This window comes from Panthera uncia, chromosome E1, assembly GCF_023721935.1.
Source record: "Panthera uncia isolate 11264 chromosome E1, Puncia_PCG_1.0, whole genome shotgun sequence".
Lineage (NCBI taxonomy): Eukaryota > Metazoa > Chordata > Mammalia > Carnivora > Felidae > Panthera > Panthera uncia.
The window spans coordinates 49,978,356-49,992,860 of record NC_064814.1 but is presented as its reverse complement, the minus strand read 5'-3'; the positions used below and the strand labels follow the sequence as shown (position 1 = coordinate 49,992,860).

At 46.4% G+C, this 14,505-nt stretch overlaps 1 protein-coding gene across 3 annotated transcripts in view; it reads right to left on the bottom strand.

Moving 5' to 3' along the window:
• The window catches only part of FBXW10B (F-box and WD repeat domain containing 10B), a 33,478-nt gene that overhangs the window by 2,616 nt on the left and 16,357 nt on the right, over positions 1–14,505 (bottom strand). For 2 of the 3 annotated variants that reach the window (XM_049636913.1, XM_049636916.1), the window contains 4 exons: positions 12,291–12,439; positions 11,188–11,330; positions 8,016–8,174; positions 5,886–6,154 (listed from right to left, as the gene is read on the bottom strand). In XM_049636913.1, coding sequence (XP_049492870.1) covers positions 5,886–6,154; positions 8,016–8,174; positions 11,188–11,330; positions 12,291–12,439 — 720 coding nt within the window. The remainder of the gene's footprint in view (positions 1–5,885; positions 6,155–8,015; positions 8,175–11,187; positions 11,331–12,290; positions 12,440–14,505) is intronic. The other variant, XM_049636914.1, reaches the window with a different exon arrangement.

Below are 14,505 nucleotides of genomic sequence, written 5' to 3'. Positions count from 1 at the left end.
ATCCCACAATTTGTGGGTTTGAGCCCCACGTCGGGCTCTGCGTTGACAGCTCAGAGCCTGGAGCCTGCTTCAGATTCTATGTCTCACTCTTTCTGTCCCTCCTCCACTCATACTCTGTCTCTCGCTCTCTCTCTCTCAAAAATAAAAAATAAAAACATTAAGAAAAGGAATTGCGTCAAGAAAGTGGGGGTAGAGGGAACATACCTCAACATAATGAAGGCCGGACATGAAAATCCACAACCCACATTATACTCCATGGTGAAAACTGAAAACTTTTACCCTAAGATCAGGAATAAGACAAGGATGTCCACTCTCACCACATTTATTCAACGTAGTACTGGAAGTCCTAGCCATAGCAATCAGATAAGAAAAAGAAATAAGAAGTGTCCACGTTGGTAAAGAAGTTAAACTGTCACTATTTCCAGATGACATGATACTATACATAGAAAATCCTTATGACTACCAAAACACTACTGGAAGTACTGAGTGCATTCCATAAAGTTGCAGGATGCAAAATTAGTAGCAGAAATTCGTAGCATTTATATACACTAATAATGAAGCAGCAGAAAGAAGAATTTTAAAAACACTCCCATTTTCAATTGCACCAAGAATAATAAAATACCTAGAAATAAATTCAATCAAAGAGATGAGACTTAAACTCTGAACTATAAGACATTGATGAAAGAAATTAAAGATGACAGAAAACAGGTATTCCGTGCTTACGGACTGGAAAAATTAATATTGTTAAAATATCCAGATTTCCCAAAGCCATCTACAGATTCAGTGTAATCCCTGAATAATATACCAACAGCATTTTTCACAAAACTAGAAGAAAAAACACCGAAATACGTATGAAGCCACAAAAGACCTCAAATAGCCAAAGCCATCTTAAGAAAGAAAAACAAAGCTGGAGGTATCAGAATTCAGATTTTGACATACACTAGAAGGCTGTAGTAATCAAAACAGTATGGTGCTGGCATTCAAAAAAAAGAAAGAGAGACATAGACCAATGGAACAGAACACAGAGCCCAGAAATAAACCCGTAATTATATGGTCAATCTATGACACAGAAAGCAAGAATGTACAATGGGGAAAAACAGTCTCTTCAATGAATGGTGCTGGGAAAACTGGGCAGCTACAAGCGAAAGAATGAAACTGGACCACCCTTTAACACTACACACAAAAATAAACCCAAAATGGATTAAAGACCTAAATGTGAGACCCGAAGCCATAAAAATCCTAGAACACGGGCAGTAATCTGTCTGACATCAGTCGTAGCAAGATTTTTCTAGATACATCTCCTAGGTCTCCCAAGGCAAGGGGAACAAAAGCAAAAAAAAAAAAAAAAAAGGGGGGGGGGGGGGGGAACATCAGCACTACATCAAAATAAAAGGCTTTTGCACACAGCAAAGGAAACCACCAAGAAAACAAAAAGGTAACCTACTGAATGGTGGGAGATATTTGCAAATGATCTATCCGACCAGGGGTTAATATCCAAAATATGTAAAGAACTTACACAACTCATCACCAAAAAAACAACCCAATTTAAAAAATGGGCAGAGGACCTGAACAGACATTTTGCCAAAGAAGACACACGGATGGTCAACAGATGCATGAAAAGATGCTCAACATCTCTAATAATTTGCAGAGAAATGCAAATCAAAACCACAATGAGATACCATTTTGCACCTGTCAGAATGACTAAAATAAAAAATACAAGATAAAAGCATTGGCAAGAATGTGGAGAGAAAGGAACTCTCGTGCACTGTTCGTAGGACTGCAAATCAGTGGAGCCACGATGGAAAACAGTATGGAGTATTTCCACTATTGGATATTTACCCAAAGAAAACAAAAACACTAATTCAATATATGCATCCTTATGTTTATTATAGTATTATTTACAATAGCCAAGATATGGAAGCGATGTAGATGCCCAACAATAGATGAATGGATTATGAAGATGTTTAAGCAGCCATAAAAAGAATGAGATCATGCCATTTGAGACAACACAGAAAATACCTGGAGGGTATGATGCTAAGTGCAACAAGTCAAACCAAGAAAGATGAATACCACCAGATTTCACTCAAAAGTGGAATCTTAAACAACAACAACAATAAATGAATAAAAGTAGAATCGGACCTATAAATACAGAGATGGTTGCCAGAGGGAAGGGGGTGGGGGAAGAATGAGCAAAATGGGTGAAGGGGAGTGGGAGATACAGGCTTCCAGTTACTAAATGAGTAAGTCATGGGAATAAAAGGCACAGCATAAGGAATACAGTCAATGATATTGTAACAGCAATGTAATGGGGACATAGCATAATGTGTTAACTTGTCAAAACAGTATGTCATTTACCTGAAACTAATGTAACATTGTGTGTCAACAAACTCACATTTTTTTTTAATCTTTTTTTTTTAGAGAGGGGAAAGGGGGGGGGAGGGGAGGAACGGGGGGGGGGGGGGGGGGGGCACAGAATCCAAAGCGGGCTCCAGGCTCCAAGCCGTCAGCACAGAGCCCAATGTGGGGCTTGAACCCACAGACCGTGAGATCATGACCTGAGCCAAAGTCGGACGCTCAACCAACTGAGCCACCCAGGCACCCCCCAAATTTTTTAAAAAAGGAATTGTGATAACTCATTGTTCACTAGCGTGTCTTTCTTCATATAATAATATATCATGGATCTCTTTCCAAGTCAATACATGTAGGTCCTCATGATACAATTTGTAGCTGTTAGCGAGTATTCCATAGTGTGAATTTTTCCGTATCTACTTCATCACTGCCCGCTGGTGGACACTTAGCTTGTTAGCGACCCACCTCAAAGAAATGCAGAAACTATTTTTACTTACCATATAAGCAAGTACAAAATGATGGCTAACACCCAGTTTGGACGTGCCCGGGTGTGGTGGGAGCTCTCATGCACTGTTGGTGGGACTGTAAATTGGTATATCATTTTTAAGGATAACTATGGCAATATCTTTCTAATTTTTTTTCCAAATCCAATCAGCTATGTTAGCGTTCCCCTCTTTTGGTATTATTATTTTTTTTTTAATTTTAATTCCAGTATAGTTAACATGGAGTGTTATGTTAATTTCAACTGTACAATAAATGATTCAACAATTCTGTACATTACTCAGTGCTCATCAAGATAAGTGTACTCTTAATTCCCTTTACCTATTTCACCCATCCCCCCACTCACCTCCCCTCTGGCAACCATCTGTTTGTTCTCCATAGTTAAGGGTCTGTTGTTTGGTATCTTTTTTTTCTTTGTTCCTTTGATTTCTTATATTCCACATATGAGTGAAATCATACAGTATTTGTCTTTCTCTAACTTATTTCGCTTACCATTATACCCTCTAGATCTATCCGTGTTGTTGCAAATGGCAAGATTTCATTCTTTTCATGGCTGAGTAATATTTCAGTGTGTGTATGTGTGTGTGTATGCACAAATATATATAATGTACATATGTGGGGTATATACATGTATATATTTGTATATAGTATATGTATATATGCAAGTAAATACACACACACACACACGCACACACAACCCACATCTTCTTTATCCATTCCTCTACTGATGGACACTTGGGTTGCTTCCATAATTTGGCTATCGTAAATAATGCTGCAATAAACATAGGGGTGCGATATCAATATCTTTCCAATTTTTTTATGTTTATTTATTTTTAAGAGAGATCGTGTGTGAGAGCAGGGGAGGGGCAGAGAGAGGGAGACAGAGGAGCTGAAGCAGGCTCTGTGCTGACAGCAGAGAGCCCGATATGGGGCTTGAACTCACGAACTGTGAGATCACGACCTGAGCCGAAGTGCGACGCTTAACCTACTGAGCCACCCAGGTGCCCCGATACCTTTCTAACTGTTAAGGGCCGTTATCCTTTGTCTTGGCAACGCCACTGCTAAGACTTTACCCTTGCAGGTATACCTGTACAGGTACATAAACATATGTATATTCAAGGATATAGTAGAGCCCTTGTTAGTAGAGCCCTCCTGAAACTTCACCTTGAAGCTAGTCTCTGCAGGGAGTTCGACTCAAGTGCTATCCTATTAACCAAAAATATTTGAAAGGCATTTTAAATCTTTACCACAGTCTCTCCAAAACAACAAAGGGACATTCTATTCCTGATGACGCAATAGTCCCAGAAGTGAGAAGTCTCAGTGGCAGGGAGGAGGCAGGCTGTGAGACCAAAACTGGAAAGGCAGCTCTTACAGAAGTTCTCAGGCTGTGCGTAAGGGAACAATGAAGGAAAAACCAATCACCCTTAAGAAAAGCCAGACATTTTATCCATTCTGAATTCTCAAAGATAAGCAAGGTCATGGACTTGCTGAAAAACTAGATGGGGAAAAGTGAGCGAGCAAGAGAGAGAGAGAGGATCTTGCCCCTGATCCAGAATAAAGTATCACCATTTGTCGTATCCCCTGCAAGGATTTTTGCTTCCAAACTCTCTTGCCCACCATCTATGCCCCCTTGTTTCCTTACAAACAGGACTCGCCCTCTTCTTGCCGTATCTTCGGGGTGATTTTGACTTTCCTTGAGTTTGAGGTGCCTCTGTTAACACTCCTACTGAAGATTGAGGAGGAAGTCACAGTAATTATATAATTCGATTAGGTCAACATAAGGGGGGGGGGGCGGGGCGCATAGCTGGTCATCGAATGATTTTCACCCAGACTATCACCTTGTTTGTTGTTGTGTCACACTAGGTAAGTCATCCGGAGACTGAGATCTACATCCCCTCCTGCCCTTCCTCTCACCCACTTTTCCTACTGATTGCCAAGCTTTAAGCACCACCTAAACCTCTTGGTCTCCTCAAGAGAGAGCTGATCATTTGTAGTGTTTGCCTGGACGTGATCTCTTGATGTTCTCTTTAGATCTGGGGATCCAGTTATCCATGCCAAAATCGGGGACAGGTAAAAGGAAGGAGTCTGGCTACTGTACCCCACTCCTAATTTATTCTCTGTGCGTCTTATAAATAGCATTCCCAACAGCACTCACGCACACACACACACACACACACACACGTATCTGCTTTATAACTAATATTTTCTGGGTACGCATGTTATCAATCAGGGCTCTCGAGATAATACATTCTGCATAGCTCATTTTTCTGTGGTACAATAATATCTTGCCTCTGTTTTAAGGAAATAATTATGTAATGTATGTTTGGATGGGCGCAGATGTTGGTTGCTTTTTGTATTCATGGCAAGTATATAGTAGATATTAGTTATCTACTGTACAAAGATTCTAATACGTTTGTAAACCTAGGCCTTGAAAATCGGGAGATTCTCTTGAGTTGGCTAACCAGTTGGTGAATCAAAAAGAATGGGCTCCCACCTTCCTTAAAGGTGAAGATTTACATTTTCAAGAAATCATTGGTGGGCGCCTGGGTGGCTCAGTGGCTTAAGCATCCGACTCCTCTTTTCAGCTCAGGTCATGATCTCACGGTTCCTTAGTTTGAGCCCTGCATGGGGCTCTGTGCTGACAGTGTGGAGCCTGCTTGGGATCCTGTCTTTCCCTCTCTCTCTCTCTGCTTCTCCTCCATTCTCGCTCTCTCTCTCTCTCTCTCTCTCTCAAAATAAATAAATGAACTTAAATAAAATAAATCATTGCGGCGCCTGGGTGGCTCAGTCAGTTAAGCATCCAACTTGGGCTCAGGTCATGATCTCGCGGTTCGTGGGTTCGAGCCCCACGTCCCACGTCGGGCTCTGTGCTGACAGCTCGGAGCCTGGAACCTGCTTCGGATTCTGTGTCTCCCTCCCTCCCTGCCCCTCCCCAACTTGTATGCTCGTTCTTTCCCTACAAAGAAACTCATCCTGCCACCCTCTCATCCACTCCATCGGGTACACCGAGGTGGCCTGGGATTCAGTTCTCTTACCTGTAAGTAACCTGGTTGTCCTCCGGAAAACTCGGGACCTGCCTGGTTTACTTAACAGGGACTCCTGGGTCACGGTTTGTTGACTGGATAACGAGTCCTTCAGGCTGGAAACCTGAGTGCTAGACCTGGAGAGAACTTCCACAAGGCCGTTTTCTTCCCTGTCCTCTTCTTTCTCCTTCTTCTTTTGTTTGGCCTTGTCCAGGGAGTACTGCCACTTAACATTCTCAAACTGGAACATGAGAATATTGCTCTCTGTGTTGATCACCATCCTGGAACAAAAGCAACAAGATCGCCCACAAAAGGAGCATGAAGGCCGCCACTGCCCGGGCCTCCAAATAAGGCACGTCAATCACGGTCGTGTCCAATGCCGAGGCCAAGGGAACGGCGCCCGGGGGGAGAGACTGTACAAGCAGGACGGTGTCGGCTACTGAAGGATCTGGAGTGATGAAAGGTAGCCGGCGGGGCGGTGAGGGTCGTTTCCTTTAAAATTAAGTGTCAGCGCGGCCATGTGTTCTGATTACTTTACTTTGCAAATTACAATATTTTTTTAAGTTTATTTATTTTGAAAGAGGGAGAGAGAGAGAGAGAGGGAACCAGTGGGAGAGGGGCAGAGAGAGAGGGAGGGACAGAGGACCCAAGGCAGGCTCTGTGCTGCCAGCAGAGAGCCCGATGTGGGGCTCGAACTCACAAATCGCTAGATCATGACCTGAGACGAATTCTGGCGTTTAACCGACTGAGCCACCCAGGCGGCCCCCAAGTTAAAATATTTTTAAGTGAATTTCCATTCACGGAGTGAGTACCAAGTTCCTAGGGTGCCCAACGCAGAAAACTTAGCTATTCTGCACCCCACCGTCTTGAAGTTCACCCTTTTTCTCAAGCACAGTATCCAAATACCATGTTTCTATTGCTGTGATGGGGATGAGGAAAACTGTAACAGAGGACTTTGCTCCCCCTGTCCCTCCATCACCCCCAAAGTCTCTGAGCATGCCCTAAATTTAAACAGAACAGCTGTGGGGCACCCGGGTAGCTCAGTCGGTTAAGCGTCCGACTTCAGCTCTGGTCACGATCCCGTGGTTCATGGGATCAAGCCCCGTGTCGGGCTGACAGCACGGAGCCTACTCAGGATTCTGTCTCTGCCCCTTCCCCACTCTCTCGCTCTCCAAGTAAATAAATAGATGTAAAAAAAAATTAAAAATAATAATAAATAAATAAAACATCAGGTTTTTGTTCTTTACCAAAAAAAAAAAAAAAAAAAAAAAAAAGGAAGGCAATATGATTCAGGGAGATTAACTGATGTCTCAAGTGATCTGTGTAAAAGACAATTCTATTTGGGTATTTTCACATAATATCACCCCGAACCTAGCATATAGCAAGTGTAATACTATATATAATTAGTCATTGTTCTGGTTTCTGTAAACCCACCGGCTCGGTTCTTCCCCAGTGGACACTGGACCGGCCGCTATAGCCATCCCCCACCCTCCCAGAAGTCTCCTTGCGTTAGAAGTGGGCATCAGAAGGGGCACCTGGGTGGCTCAGCCAGTTAAGCTCCCGACTTCGGTTCAGGTCGTGATCTCACAGCTCGTGAGTTCGAGCCCCTAGTCAGGCTCTGTGCTGACAGCTCGGAGCCTGGAGCCTGCTTCGGATTCTGTGTCTCCCTCTCTCTCTGCGCCTTCCCTGCTTACGCTCTGTCTCTCTCTCTCTCTCTCTCAAAAATAAATAAACATTAAAAAAAAAAAAAAAAAAGAAGTGGGCATCAGAGACAGATGGTCAGAGAAGGCAGGGCCAGGGAGCCAAGCAGGGTCTACACATTCACGGCAGTGCCTTAACTGTACTCACGGCCTGACTTGCCCAGACATCCGGAACAAATTAAAAGCAATGTGAACCCCGACTGCTAAGCTTTGTGCAAAGTCCGATTAGTCCCCCGCAAGACCATTACCTTTCTACCGCCAAAATATTACCCAAAATATTACCCCTGTATAGCCAAAATATTACCCTTCTACTGCCAAAATTGGAGGAGAGCCCTGCCCACTCTCTCCTCCTGCCAGCAAAGCCAAGGCTGGTGTCCCAGGGGAGCAGAAAATCATCCAAACAGAATTGCTCACGGCTCTGACCTCCACACCTACCACCCACCTGTTGCCCTGAATAAAGAAGGACAGCACGGGGTCACCTCTGCCATTGACTTTCATCACCTTCAGACAGTTCCCGTTTAGGAAATTGTAAATGCGGATCTTGCCGTCGGCACAGGCGCTGATGACCCGGAGGAAGAGAAGAGCCACGTGAAGCACCTCCCTGGAAGAGAACAGAGCGGCAGGCTGTACCCGTGTGTTGCTGGAAGGCTTGGGTGTGTTGGTAGCGTGGGGTATTTTGTGTATGGTGGGGAGGCAGCGGTCACGACCGCCATTCACCTTCAAGACGTGGCTGTCCTCTCTCCTCCCATCCCGTGGTTATTTTTCCTGCAGTCCGGTCACAGTGCCACAAGGTGGCGAAACACAGAGGCTTCTGTCACGGGTTTTGTGCTTTTGCATTTTTGTTTTGTTTTGTTTTTTATTTGTTTGGGGTTTTTTGGCCGGGGCGGGGGGGGGGGGGGGGGGTCTGATCCAGAGGTGATCACGCCTTTCTCTTACAATTTGGTTCCTAGCTAATGACTTCTGAAAAAGTCATGCTGAGAACTTACTGTTTTGATGCCTTTTCAGATAGTATCACTAGATATTTTTCAGTGATCTCTACACCCAACACGGGGCTCGAACCGACAACCCCGAGATCGGGAGTCACGCTCCACCAATGGAGCCAGCCAGGCGTCCCTAGCATCAGTGAAGAAAGAAATCCACACATGGGGAAATGATCATCTTTATAGGAAGCAAAAACCCAGTGTTTAAGCAGTTCCTTTGGGATCTTAAATGAGCGGCTTTCATTCTTCCAGTGAAACGTCCCGAAGGAAAGTTTTACCCAGGGACGAAATGTGTGAGCTCCCTTTGGTGGTGACCAGCAGAAGAGAGAGGGCCAGGTGACGTAGATGCTTCCCACAAAACCTTCCCACAGCGGCTGCAGCCAAGCGGGCCTCCAGACGTGTGGAGTATTCAGCTACAAAATGTAATTACCCCATTCCTGTTAATGATGCTAAAAAGTTGAATTCGGGAGCGCCTGGGTGGCTCAATCGGTTAAGCATCCGACTTTGGTTCAGGTCCTGATCTCGTGGTTCGCGGGTCCAAGCCCCGCACCCGGCTCCGTGCCAACAACTCGAAGCCTGCTTGGGATTATTCCTCTCCCCCTCTCTTTACCCCACCCCTGCTCAAGCTTGTGCGCTCTCGCTCAAAATAAATAAACTTAAAAATTTTCTTTAAGTTGAATCTGATGCCACCAATTTGTTAGATCTTATGTGTCAAACAAGTCCTTGGATCCCTGCCATCTGTACCCATCCAGGTCCGTCTGTGGCCTTGCTCATGTGCTACCTTCTCCACAAAACCACCCTCTATCTCCATCGTCTCCCCTCCCCTCGCACACACATACACAAGCTTCAGGTACACTGTTAAATTCTCACAACCTGTCTCTTACTCATCTCTGCATGCCCAGCACCTAACACAAGGCCCAGCTCGTAGAAGGTCCTCAACAAATATCTGATGAAAAGGTGAGTGTCAGCTCAGGTTTTGGAGTATGATTATTGACATAATGTGTTAACAGAATGACATTCACCCCATACCATTCGGCCTTAGCCCTGGTCAGATTAAGACACTTCAAGGCCCCAACCACTAGCAAAACAGAAACAACAAAGACCTTGAAAGCTACAGCACGCTTAGCACGTTCAAAGGACAGCAAAGAGGTCAATGTGGCTCCTGTGATGGATAGATCAGTCGATCAACTGGTCGCCCCATCTAAAAGTGAAAATAAGAGGCATTTGGGTGGCTTAGTCGGTTAAGCTTCTGACTTGGGCTCAGGTCATGATCTCACGGTCCGTGGGTTCGAGCCCCGCGTCGGGCTCTGTGCTGACAGCTCAGAGCCTGGAGCCTGCTTCGGATTCTGTGTCTCCCTCTCTCTCCCTGCCCCTCCCCTTCTTATGCTCGCGCGCTCTCTCTCAAACTAAATAAATAAACATTTAATAAATAAATAAAATAAAAACATATAATTACAACTTTCAGGCGACATCCTAAAGCCTGACTCTTTCCTTTCGTAAGTTTTGGTAATCCAGACAACATGCTAAGAGGCTTATTGATAACCCCAGATAAATCACTGAACAGAAGCCCTTCCCAGCACCTACTCACCAATAACGCGGTCACACACCACAAAGAGTAAACACACACATGTAACTCAAATCCCCTTCCACCTCCCACAAGGCCAGCGTGCCGGCTCAAGAGGTTCCTACGAAGACACGAGGAAATCTAGGGCCATATTTTACTAAATAACTCTCGGTGATAGGTCCCCTAGAAGATCCATTCACTCTTTTTTTTTTTTTTTTTTTTTAATTTTTTTTTTTCAACTTTTTTTTTTATTTATTTTTGGGACAGAGAGAGACAGAGCATGAACGGGGGAGGGGCAGAGACAGAGGGAGACACAGAATCGGAAACAGGCTCCAGGCTCCGAGGCATCAGCCCAGAGCCCGACGCGGGGCTCGAACTCACGGACCGCGAGATCGTGACCTGGCTGAAGTCGGACGCTTAACCGACTGCGCCACCCAGGCGCCCCTCCATTCACTCTTTTAGTCAACTAGGGTAGCATCTTGTTTCCCTAGAGTTTTTGATAACGCACGCAGGGGAAGAAGCGTTGTTCACGCGGTACAAGAGTGACATCACACAGCCTATAAAAACCCGTGGCCGTGGCAGAACCATTAAGTGACCACAAGATCCTCTGCAAACAAGCTCAAATGTGACCTCAGACTACTTCTCCACTGGCTCCAAGCAGCCACCACCACTAAACTGGGATTGGAATTGTAAAATGAGACGTTTGCCGTCCTGGAATAGAATGTAGCCGGCAGACTTGTAAGAAAGCTCCTTCTTTAACCCCTTGGTTATTTTTAAATCTTTGGCACTTGGATGATTTTAAGTAGAGGCCTGGGGTAAAGACCAACTCCAAGAATTTTCAGTTTACTGGAATTGGCATTATTTGGGATGGCTCTGCCAATATTCATAAACAGATGTAAGCGTGTGGCCATACCACCCGGAACGCGCCTAATGTCGTCTGATAACGGATATAAATGTGTCACATGTGTCATGAGCCTAACCCACATCTAGTACCGTTGTTACAAAATCTAGGCTGTGAGGGAAAAGGAGAGAGTCCCACATCCATCAACCAGGGCTTTCCTGGCACCTACTTCGGATGCTTGAAGGCCATGAGGCACCGCTCGTACTTTGCCACCATGCTCCAGGCCATGACCAGGCCATCTGCACCTCCTGAGACGAGATGCCACGGGTCAAAGCACAGACACTTCACAGCTCCCTCGTGGCCAATGAGAGTCTGCAAGAGAAGATGCCTCTGTTTTCAGCCCATCTGCAACTCGGACTGTGAGTCCTCCAAGGCCCAAAGCTGGAGGCTTCTCTGGATGAATCCCAACACACTCCGCCATTCTTTGCTTTTGTTCTGAAAAAGCCAGTGGTGTCCATGCCTCCCTCTCTCCAGAGCTCTCTCCCCAGTGAAGGAATGATTAAGGAGAGCCTTGCTCCTGAGGGCTCTGTGGCTGGGGCAGGCCTCATCTTCCTGGAGTCCGGGAGAGGGCCAGAATTCACCATTGTCTTCTGCCACAAGGTGAAGGGTCAGGTGTGTTCCAACCCCAGGTCCCTGCCAGGACCGCAGGACACTTGGGGCCTCCCCGTGCCTGCAACTGCTGGTTAGACCATGGTGACAACAATACTGATGGGAAGAAAATGCACCAGCCGGCCCAGCAGCTTCTCGCTGTGCTCCTGTGTTCCCGGCACAAATGTATCTCACCACTGCCCGCTAGAGCCAGGAGGTTTCAACTCTAGCAACACTTTGGGTGTGTGTGAGCATTCAGTCGCTTTCAAGAGCAGCCACTGTTCTCTTTTCACCAGAGAGTAAGGAGAAAAACTACTGTGACTCTGCTCATTTCCTTACCCCATGCAAGAGTCAGGGTAGAATGTTCTGGAAAAGGAAAAGCCACTGTTAAAAGACCCTGAGCCCGTATATCATACGGAGTCAGAACGTAGCCTGCTACCACCACTTGCGTGACAACGTAAGTCACATGATCCCTGACCCTCCACAGTCTCAGAATGGCCCTCTTTTGGGGTGGGGGGGGGGTAGTGGGAGGGGAGTTTCCCCTAAAATTCTTCAGGACCACCCTTTGGGTGACTCTAACACGGTACCTTTAGGATGGTCTGAAGAGCCGTGAGTCTCCTCCCGTCCATGACCATCGGTCCCCCCTCCCCCCTCCCCGCCCCCGCCAGCCCACTGCTCTCTCACCTTTACCAGCTGGGCCGTGACAGTGTGCCACACTTTGATTATCCCCCGCTCACAGCTGCTCACGATGTAGCTGTCATTGATCCTGGCGGCCCAGATGGGGTCTTTGTGTTTAAGCGTCTTCAGGCACTTCCCTGTCTCGACATCCCACTCTGAAAGGGGTGGGGAGGGGCACGAAGGCAGGTTATGGTGGAGTTCTACAGCCCGGCCCAGAAGCCACGCCCATCAAGGGAGACCCTAGAAGGCCTCCGCCTGGCCCAGCACCCCTACAGGCTCACCAACAGCTCCATGAGCCCGCAGCACAGAACTCCCTGACCGTGGGTCCCTGAGAGAGCCAGCAACGCAGAGACCTTGGCTCTAACCCTACAACTCAGCCTTGGGGTCCAAGCGCTAGACAGCTCATCTCTAATAAGCCTCCTTCTTTTTTTTATTTATTTATTTGTTGGTTTTAATATGAAATTTATTGTCACATTGGTTTCCACACCACCCCCCGTGCCCATCCCGACAGGTGCCCTCCTCAGTGCCCATCACCCCCCCCCCCCACCCCCGATCAACCCTCCGTTTATTCTCAGTTTTTAAGAGTCTCTCATGGTTTGCCTCCTTCCCCCTCTGTTAACTTTTTGTTCCCCTTCCCCTCCCCCATGGGCTTCGGTTAAGTTTCTCAGGATCCACATAAGCGTGAAAACATATGGTATCTGTCTTTCTCTGTATGACTTATTTCACTAATAAGCCTCCTTCTTGAGCCTGAAAAATACTTGCTATTGAGTGGATTTCAGGAAAATCACGGCACGTGTTTCATGGCATTATTCCTTCCAGATACTATTCTCCTGACTCACCCCTTCTATGTCCAAAGGAAAAGCAAGTTGTCTATCCTTATTTACATTTAACCATATTTCTGGGGGTGCCTGGGGGGCTCCGTCGGTTAGGCACCCGACTTCGGCTGAGGTCACGATCTCACAGCTCGTGAGTTCGAGCCCCGCGTCGGGCTCTGCGCTGACATCTCAGAGCCTGGAGCCTGCTTCAGATTCTGTCTCTCTCTCTCTCTCTCTCTCTCTGCCCCTCCCCCACCCCTCAAAAATAAATCAACATTGAAAGCATTTTAATGTTTGTTTATTCCTTTTAAAAAACCGATTTCTGAATCTGACTTCTGGATTTTACTACTTGAGAGACGGCCACAGCTGGGGGCAGGCTCCATGTTTCTACCACCCACCATCCTGCGAGTGTTGGGAAGGTGTGAAAATAGATGAGCAGGTGGGAGAATAGACCTTAAAGGAAGAAACTGAAAGCAGGCACCACAGATTCGGGAATGAGACCGTTAAAGTTGGCCCCATCAGCCCCAAAGTACCTCTCAGGCAACAGAGTGTACAAACTAAGACCAAGTAATGACCGCAACCTAAGACCAAGTAATTACCCCAGCCGATACCTCCATTGAGCACTAACAACGAGCCAGGCCCCATTGGAAGTGCTTGGTGTATATTAACTCGTCTTCGTGAGACAGCTACTGTCTTTATTCCCCACTACACAGATGAGGAAACTGAGGCATAGAGGGGTTCAGTAACCTGCTCAAGATCACGCAGATGGCAAGCAGATAGAGCTGGGATTCGGACCCTTAGAGTCTGGCCCCAGAACCCATGCTCGTAACCATACGCTAGATCAACCCTAACTTCTGTAAGTACGCTTTTCTTCACTTGTTTTTTCCATATACGTTGGCCTCTTATCCAATTAGAAAGCACAAAGTTGATGGGCTCCCGGCTGGCTCAGTCAATACAGGGTGTGACTCTTGACCTCGGGGTTGTGAGTTCGAGCCCCACGTCGGGGGTAGAGATTGCTTAAAAATAAAATCTTGGGGTGCCTGGGTGGCTCAGTCGGTTAAGCGTCCGACTTCGGCTCAGGTCACGATCTCCCCGTCCGTGAGTTCGAGCCCCGCGTCGGGCTCTGGGCTGACGGCTCGGAGCCTGGAGCCTGCTTCCGATTCTGTGTCTCCCTCTCTCTCTGCCCCTCCCCCGTTCATGCTCTGTCTCTCTCTGTCTCAAAAATAAATAAAAACGTTAAAAAAAATTAAAAAAAAATTAAAATTAAATCTTAAAAAAAAAGTGGGGCGGGGGGAGAAAGTTGAAGGATGAATTAAAAGATTCATTGGGAATTGTTGAGAAAAGATTCACTGGGGGAAACCCAGGGGGAACAGGTAGGCCAGGAGGCTGGGACTAGGATTAGGGGG